Consider the following 10,266-nt stretch of genomic DNA (forward strand, 5'->3'; position numbering starts at 1 on the left):
TGCAGGGGACACGGGTTCGTGCCCCGGTCTGGGAAGATCCCACATGACACGGAGCGGGTAGGCCCGTGAACCATGGCCACTGAGCCTGCGCGTCCGGAGCCTGTGCTCCGCAATGGGAGAGGCCACAACAGTGAGAGGCCCGCGTGCCGCAAAAAAAAAGAAAAAAAGGGAGAAGACTCAAATCAACAGAATTAGAAATGAAAAAGGGGAAGTAATAACTGACACTGCAGAAATACAAAGGATCATGAGAGATTACTACAAGCAACTATATGTCAATAACATGGACAACCGGGAAGAAATGGACAAATTCTTAGGAAAGCACAACCTTCCGAGACTGAGCCAGGAAGAAACAGAAAATATAACAGACCAATCACAAGCACTGAAATTGAGACTGTGATTAAAAATCTTCTAACAAAAGCCCAGTAGTAGATGGCTTCACAGGTGAATTCTATCAAACATTTAGAGAAGAGCTAACACATATCCTTCTCAAACTCTTCCAAAATATAGCAGAGGGAGGAACACTCCCAAACTCATTCTACCATGAGAATGAGAGGCCACCATCACGCTGATACCAAAACCAGACAAAAATACTACAAAAACAGAAAATTACAGACCAGTATCACTGATGAATACAAATGCAAAAATCTTCAACAAAATACTAGCAAACAGAATCCAACAGCACATTAAAAGGATCATACACCATGATCAAGTGGGGTTTATCCCAGGAATGCAAGGATTCTTCAATATAAGCAAATCAATCAATGTGATACACCATACTAACAAACTGAAGAATAAAAACCATATGATCATCTCCATAGATGCAGGAAGAGCTTCTGACAGAATTCAACACCCATTTATGATAAAAACTTGCCAGAAAGTGGGCATAGAGGGAAGTTACCTCAATATAGTAAAGGCCATATATGACAAACCCACAGCAAACATCATTCTCAATGGTGAAAAACTGAAAGCATTTCCTCTAAGATCAGGAACAAGACAAGGATGTCCCCTCTCACCACTATTATTCAACATAGTTTTGGAAGTCCTAGCCAGGGCTATCAGAGAAGAAAAAGAAATAAAAGGAATACAAACTGGAAAAGAAGAAGTAAAAGTGTCACTCTTTGCAGATGACATGATACTATACATAGAGAATCCTAAAGATGCTACCAGAAAACTACTAGAGCTAATCAATGAATCTGGTAAAGTAGCAGGATACAAAATTAATGCACAGAAATCTCTTGCATTCCTATACACTAATGATGAAAAATCTGAAAGAGAAATTAAGGAAACACTCCCATTTACCATAGCAACAAAAAGAATAAAATATCTAGGAATAAACCGACCAAGGGAGACAAAAGAACTGTATGCAGAGAACTGTAAGCCACCGATGAAAGAAATTAAAGGTGTTACCAACAGATGGAGAGATATACCATGTTCTTGGATTGGAAGACCCAATACTGTGAAAATGACTACACTACGCAAAGCAATCTACAGATGCAATGCAATCCATATCAAATTACCAATGGCATTTTTTTACGGAAGTTGAACAAAAAATCTTAAAATTTGTATGGAGACACAAAAGACCCTGAATAGCCAAAGCAGTCTTGAGGAAAAAAAACAGAGCTGGAGGAATCAGACTCCCTGACTTCAGACTATACTACAAAGCTACAGTAATGAAGACTATGGTACTGGCACAAAAACAGAAAGATAGATCAATGGAACAGGATAGAAAGCCCAGAGATAAACCCACACACATATGGTCAACTAATCTATGACAAAGGAGACAAGGATAAATAATGGAGAAAAGACAGTCTCTTCAACAAGTGGTGCTGGGAAAACTGGACAGCTACATGTAAAAGAATGAAATTAGAACACTCCCTAACACCAAACATAAAAATAAAGTCCAAATGGATTAAAGACCTAAATGTAAGACCGGACACTATAAAACTCTTAGAGGAAAACATAGGAAGAACACTCTTTGACATAAATCACAGCAAGATCTTTTTTGATCCACCTCCTAGAGTGATGAAAATAAAAACAAAAATAAACGAATGGGACCTAACGAAACTTAAAAGCCTCTGCAAAGCAAAGGAAACTACAAACGAGATGAAAAGACAACCCTCAAAATGGGAGAAAATATTTGTAAATGAATCAATGGACAAAGCATTAATCTCCAAAATATATTAACAGCTCATGCAGCTCAATATTAAAAAAAAAAACCCAATCCAAAAATGAGCAGAAGACCTAAATAGACATTTCTCCAAAGAAGACATACAGATGGGCAAGAAGCACATGAAAAGCTGCTCAACATCACTAATTGTTAGAGAAATGCAAATCAAAACTGCAATGAGGTATCACCTTACACAGGTCAGAATGGCCATCATCAAAAAGTCTACAAACAAGAAATGCTAAAGAGGGTGTGGAGAAAAGGGAACCCTCTTGCACTGTTGGTGGGAATGTAAATTGATACAGCCACTATGGAGAACAGTATGGAGGTTCCTTAAAAAACTAAAAATAGAACTACCATATGACCCAGCAATCCCACTACTGGGCATATCCCCTGAGAAAACCATAATTCAAAAGGACACATGTACCCCAATGTTCACTGCAGCACTATTTCCAACAGCCAGGACACAGAAACAACCTAAATGTCCAAAGACAGATGAATGGATAAAGAAGATGTGGTACATGTATACAATGGAATATTATTCAGCCATAAAACGAACAAAACTGGGTCATTTGTAGAGATGTGGATGGATCTAGAGACTGTCATACAGAGTGAAGTAAGCCAGAAAGAGAAAAACAAATATCGTATATTAACTCATATATGTGGAATCTAGAAAAATGGTACAGATGAACCAATTTGTAGGGCAGCAATAGAGACATAGGTATAGAGAACAGACATGTGGACACAGAGGGGGAACAGGAGGGTTGGATGAACTGGGAGATTAGGTTTGACATAAATACATTACCATGTGTTAAACAGATAGCTAGTGAAAACCTGCTGTATAGCACAGGGAGCTCAGCTTGGTGCTTTGTGATGACCTAGGTGGATGGGATGGTGGGGGAGGGAGGTCCAAGAGGGAAGAGATATATGTATACATATAGCTGATTCACTTCACTGTATAGCAGAAACTAACAGAACATGGTAAAGCAATTATACTACAATTAAAAAACAAAAAGAATCACTAATTATTAGAGAAATGCAAATCAAAAATACAATGAGGTTATCATCTCACACCATTTAGAATGGGCATCATCAGAAAATCTACGAACACCAAATGCTTAAGAGGGTGTAGAGAAAAGGGAACCCTCTTGCACTGTTGGTGGGAATGTAAATTGATACAGCCACTGTGGAGAACAGTATGGAGGGTCCTTAAAAGACTAAAAATAGAACTACTATATGACCCAGCAATCCCACTACTGGGCATATACCCGGAGAAAACCATAATTCAAAAAGACACATGCACCCCAATGTTCACTGAAGCACTATTTACAATAGCCAGGTCATGGAAGCAACTTAAATGCCCATCGACAGATGAATTAAAGAAAATGTGGTACATATGTACAATGGAATATTTCTCAGCCATAAAACGGAATGAAATTGGGTTATTTGTAGGGATGTGGATGGCTCTAGAGACAGTCATACAGGGTGAAGTAAGTCAGAAAGAGAAAAACAAATATAGTATAATAACGCATAATATGTGGAACCTAGAAAAATGGTACAGATGAACTGGATGAAAAAATGGTATGGATGAACTAGAAATAGAGACACAGATGTAGACAAAGAACGTATGAACACCAAGGGGGAAAGTGGCAGAGGGCGGGTGGTGGTGGGATGAATTGGGAGATTGGGATTGACATGTATACACTAATATGTATAAAACAGATAATAAGAACCTGCTGTATAAGAAAATAAATAAAATAAAATTCAAAAATTCAAAATAAAATACAAAAGAGAGAATAAGACATAAAGTTTACAGTAAGAAGGTATTATGTGCATTTAATTGGAATCCCCGAATTAGAGAAAGAAAAGGACAGACAGAGGCAATATTGGAAGAGATAATAAATAAGAATTTCCCCCCAAACTGATGAAATATCATTCTACATCTTTAAGAAGTTCAGTAAATTCCAAGCAAACTAAATAAAAAGAAACCCAACACTAAATACATCAAAGTAAATGTGCAGAAAACTCAAAATGTGAGAAGCCAGTGAAAAAATATAAATTATACCCAAAAAAAGCAACAGTCAGAATAAAACTGACTTCTCTGTAGCAATACACAAAAATAATATGGCCTAAGTTGTATTTATTCCAACAAAAGATCAGTTAACATGTGTAAAGCAGATTTATAAAAATCAGTATAATTTATGACACTTATAGGATAAAAAAGAAAAAGCATATGCTCATTTCAAAAGATGCATGAAAAATCATTTGATAAACTATAACACCTGTTCATGAAAAAAAATTCTTACAAACTACATAGAAGGAACAGAAGAGTTAATAAAGCTTATCTCCCAAAATCTACAGGGATCACACTTAATAATGAAAGCGTTCCCTCTGCAGTTAGGTCAGACAAGGTTGGCCATTTTCACTATTTCCATTATCCTGGTAGTGTTAGCCAGTTCAGTAAGGCACAGGAGAAACCAAAGGTATAAGGATTAGAAAGGAAGACACAAAAGCCATAATTAACATATGATATGATTTTATACATAAAAAATCCAAAATTAGAATCTTAACAGATAAATCCAGTCTTTCCATATATATTTCCCTATATTAGCCACATCTTTTATAATAGCAACAAAAAAATTAAGTGCCTAGAATCTAATAAAAGATGAGGACCTCCACAAGGATGACAAATAAACTGTCTTCTATTGAGAGACATTATATTGAGAGAAATCAAAAGACAAATAAATGGAAACATACACCATATTCATGGGTTGGAGACTCAACATCATAAAGATGTCAATTCTCCCCAAATTTATCAGACTCAATACAATCCCAGTCAAAATCTAAACAGGTTTGTGTGGGTAGAGGGAGGAACTGGAGACAATCTGACAAGCTAACTCTAAAATTTACATGGAAGTGTCAAAAGCCAGGAACAGCCAAATTATAAAGGCTCAGAAAGATATCAGAGCAAGGATAAACAGAAAAACAGAACAGAGTAACAGGCTGAGAAAAGACCCACACATATATGATCAGTGATTTCTGACAAGGTGGCATATGAAAATGGTGAAGAAAAGATTATCTTTTCACCTTACAGTACTGAGACAACTGGAAATCCATATGGAAAGAAATGAAACTGGATTCCTATCACATATTATATACATCAGATTTGTTCAACCACTTGGAAAACAAACGTAATGTTGAGTAAAGGAAGCCAGACACAAAATAATTCATAATGTATGATTTGTTTAAAATCAATTTAAAAGGAAAAAGCAATGTTGCATATGACCTGAGGTACTGTCACCAGAAAGGGGCACTTGGAAGGGGAGGACTTCTGGAGGAAAACCAGCAATGGTCTATTTCCTGACTGAGCAGCGGTTACAAGTTTGCATCACAATGATTTATCAACATATTCTCTTATGTTTTATGTACTTTTCTGTAAGTCTACTCTATTTCATATCAAAATGGTTTAAGGAAATTAAACTAAATAACTTACCCTGAAACTAACATCTGCCCATCGTGAGAAAAAGCACAAGTCAGAACAGGAGCACAGTGCCCACTCAGTATACTTTTATATTTTAATTCAAAACCTGCAAACAACAAGGTGAGAAAAATTAGCAAGCTGACTGTGCTTAGAATTTATTTTTAAGTAAAAACTATTTCACTTATTTGTTCAATAAAATCTTTGAGTGCCTAAAAGACACAAAAATGAAAAAAAAAACTGTCATGCAACTCAAGTGATAAAGTGGTTTCAAAAGTTCAGTAATGGGTAAAGAAAATGGTGGGATCAGCAAAGTCTAGATGGGGGGGTTATAATCATCAAATTATTTTTAAATTAAAAAATTTAAACTCTATTAAATATATAAATATATAAAATTTTAAACTAATTGAAATTTTAAACTATACTTCAATCTTGGTATCTTAAAAAAAACACACACACCAACTGCCCAAACGCCTAAAAAGAATCAAATACCTGTAGTTTTAAATATCTGATATTAAGAAAATATTTTCTGATTCCATAAATTAAAAATAATAGTAATGTAACATCTTAAAATTCCAATATATCCTATAAAACTCCTACAAGTATGGTAACAGTAAAATTCTTTTTATGCTTTCTATAATTACTGAAAAGGAATATCATAACTCTTTTAAAGGTAAGCTGAGGGAATTCAATGTATTTTAGTGACAACATATAAAAACAATCACTAAGAAGTTGGCCTGGCAAGACAAGGAAATAAGTGAAATCTATAATTTTCTCGCACCTAATAAGAACTTTTTCGAAGTGTTAATGGCTCTTAGGATAGAAAGCATTTAACTGAACAAAAAGGTCATTAGAGCAGGTAAAAGTTTCAACAAATAGAAAATATATATTTCCCTTTATTATTATTTTATTTCTATCCAAAATAGAAAAAAATATGTTTTTATATGGGAGAGCAGATATAGGCATTCAAGGCACTGATCAATACTTAGACATATACAGATCAATAAGTAGGCACAATCAATCAAACAAAGCAAAAATGTTAACAAGTTGCAAACTAAATGAAGATTTAATAAACCTGCAACAGGATCCTAAGAATTTGTTACATTCTCAAGTATGAGATCCATTTGTCTATCTATTCCTCTCTACAAATAAGCATTAAAATTAGGTGCAGGGGCTTCCCTGGTGGCACAGTGGTTGGGGGTCCGCCTGCTGATGCAGGGGACACGGGTTCGTGCCGTGGTCCGGGAGGATCCCACGTGCCGCGGAGCGGCTGGGCCCGTGAGCCATGGCCACTGAGCCTGTGCGTCCGGAGCCTGTGCTCCGCAGCGGGAGAGGCCACAGCAGTGAGAGGCCTGCAAAAAGGTGCAAATAATGCTAAACGCTTTATTGAAATGCTTTAACTGCACGTTAATATACTGTTATATATGTTTTTTAAAGAGCCAGTGTAAAAACACATTTTCCAGACAACGTATGAAAAGCTTTGCTTTCGAATTATTAAAGATATGTTGTATTTAGAACATCCACGTACATGACTATATATATGGTTTCTTATAAGAATTTCACCTTGATAACAGAAGGAAGAGGTAGGATAGACCAGAGAAGTAACAGAACTCTTATCTTTACCAGCATGTCACCAAATACATTAAAAAATTACTGAATGTAACCTGACAATAAAGTAACTAAATTTCCACAAAAAGAAATGTATTTATTACTTCGTAATAGCAGACCCTTCTCTATACACTAGCATAATGACAAAGATTCTCTCCTTGACCGAACTCTACCCAGGCTCTTCTGAGATGCCTCCTGGACTAGGCCTTGACCTTGGCCTACAAAGACTTTAACGCAGTTTCTAAGAGTTCAAGGCTGCATCCCTAGGATGACCCTACCCCCCTTATAAAGTGCCTGCCTGGGAAAACTCAGGGCTGCCAAAAGAATTTACGTTTGTTCCAGCCAACACCTGGAGATAGAGCTCCTGTCTCCCCGGCTCTGTGAGAGGGGAGGAGCCTAACTTCCTTAAGTGCCAGTTACAAACTCACATGGGTTTCACATGGACCAATTCCTCACTTCTTGCTTTTTGTAATTTTTTCACTTCCTGGATGCTACGGAGCCCCCATTTACCCCTGCTTTATTCCCTCATTCTCCCTTTAAAACACAGTCACCTCTGTATATAAACTGAAGTTGAGCTCAGTTCATGCTGGACGCTTGCAATAGTATATTACTGATTAAAATCTATTGCAATAGTATATTAAAATCCTTCCTTACCGCTTTAACTAGTGTTCAGCTTTGTTTATCTCTGGCAATAATTTTATAAACAATGAACTATAGCTCATGATTTAGCTAAAGCTTATTAGGTAACAAATAATAAAGAATATTTTTGGGCATCTGAAGCAAGATGGCCAACTGACCATACAATTTCAGAGTTCCCATTAAAATTATAATGAAGGAATTAATAAAGATATAAATTCACATCAATGAAGAGAAGGGGAAGGGGGGCATCAGGAAATGAAAAACTGAAACCAATTTTGGAAAGGCAGATGCAAATTAACTGATGAGACAGTATAGAGAAGTAACAGCTTGGGGTGTAAAATGAGGGGGCTACAGCAAAGAAGCAAGCTAATCTTCCCTAGAAAACCCCAAAAGACTTAGGACTATTAACAGAAAATCCCAAAAGACAACTATTAACAGCCAAGGAAAAAGAAAGTCAGAGATACAGATACAGATCTGAAAACAGAAAAATTAACTATAAGTCTGTTCATAAAACAATATCTACCTCCTGACCCCACCCATAGTACGCTGCATGAAAGCTAGATGCTTCTCCCCAGGAAGAAGGAAAACAATGACTGCCTGGAGAGCTCGATGGCAGCTCCAGGGCAACACAGACACCCACACTCTCTAATTCTCCAACCCTTCCCCAATAAGGGCCAATAGTCCACCATCTTATCCTAAAGGGAAGCCAGCAAATAGAAACAACACCATGTGCACAGAGCTTTTAAACTTCTTATTAATTCTTGAAAGTAAATGGAATACTAAGGATCATCAGGCATTTGAAGAAGGTAATCATATGAAAGAGAAAGATCAGGGTAAACAAAAAAGGGCCCAAGAGCAAACAAAGTTCATCAGGAAACAGAAGGGAACTTAAAGCCAAAACAAAAAGCCTCTAATTGGTATCCTGAGAGTTTAGAGAGGACCTTGCATTAAATGGAGGACACTAGGAAAAAGAAACAAAAAAGATAAGCATTTGGAAATTGAAAATATTATTGATGGGATTAAAAAATTCAAAAAAGGTTAAAAGAGCTAAGGAATTTTTTACTAAGATAGAAAAAATGATAAAGAGATAAATGTGGGGGAAAAATAGACACAGGGAATCAAGTCAGGAGGTCCAACACACAACTAGTGGGAGTTATAAAAAGAGAAGTAGAGAAGAATTAGAATAAATGAATACTGTATACCAAAGATGAAAGACATAAGTTTCCTGACTGACGAGTCACCTGAAAGAATAGTACAATGCATGGGGGAAAGACCCACACATGCTCAAAAAACAATAACTACAATGAACAAATTTAAAATGTGGTGGTACATTTCTCCCAAGAAGATATACAGATTGCCAACAAATACATGAAAGGATGCTCAACATCACTAATCATTAGAGAAATGCAAATCAAAACTACAATGAGGTATCATCTCACACAGGTCAGAATGGCCATCATCAAAAAATCTACAAACAATAAATGCTAAAGAGGGTGTGGAGAAAACAGAACCCTCTTGCACTGTTGGAGGGAATGTAAATTGATACAGCCACTATGGAGAACAGCAGGGAGGTTCCTTAAAAAACTAAAAATAGAACTACCATACGACCCAGAAATCCCACTACTGGGCACATAGCCTGAGAAAACCATAATTCAAAAAGAGTCATGTACCACAATGTTCACTGCAGCTCTATTTACAAAAGGCAGGACATGGAAGCAACCTAAGTGTCCATCGACAGATGAATGGTTAAAGATGTGGCACATGTATATAATGGAATATTACTCACCCATGAAGAAACGAAATTGAGTTATTTGTAGTGAGGTGGATGGACCTGGAGTCTGTCATACAGAGTGAAGTCAGTCAGAAAGAGAAAAACAAATACCGTATGCTAACACATATATATGGAATCTAAAAAAACCAAAAAAATGGTTCTGAAGAACCTAGGGGCAGGACAGGAATAAAGACACAGACATAGAAAATGGACTTGAGGACACGTGGAGGGGGTAGGGCAAGCTGAGATGAAGCAAGAGAGTGGCACTGACATATATACACTACCAAACGTAAAATAGCTAGCTAGTGGGAAGCAGTCGCATAGCACAGGGAGATCAGCTTGGTGTTTTGTGACCACATAGAGGGGTGGGACAGGAAAGGTGGGAGGGAGATGCAAGAGGGAGGGGTTATGGGGATATATGTATACATATAGCTGATTCACTTTGTTATACAGCAGCAACTAACACAACAATGTAAAGCAATTATACCTCAATAAAGATGTTAAAAAATAAATAAAAAATAAAATGTGGTGGTGTAAACAATATTTAGAGAAACTTTGAAAACCATCAAAAAATTGAAAACAGAAAAAGGAGGAATGTGTGAGCAG

General features: G+C 36.7%; 1 protein-coding gene across 1 annotated transcript in view; it reads right to left on the reverse strand.

The window, feature by feature from the left end:
• WDSUB1 (WD repeat, sterile alpha motif and U-box domain containing 1) overlaps positions 1-10,266 on the reverse strand; it is a 76,020-nt gene that overhangs the window by 57,546 nt on the left and 8,208 nt on the right. The window contains 1 exon segment of the mRNA XM_007472397.1: positions 5,658-5,751. Within this exon segment, the coding sequence (XP_007472459.1) occupies positions 5,658-5,751 (94 nt within the window).

Source organism: Lipotes vexillifer, unplaced genomic scaffold (assembly GCF_000442215.2).
Source record: "Lipotes vexillifer unplaced genomic scaffold, Lipotes_vexillifer_v1.1 scaffold173, whole genome shotgun sequence".
NCBI lineage: Eukaryota > Metazoa > Chordata > Mammalia > Artiodactyla > Lipotidae > Lipotes > Lipotes vexillifer.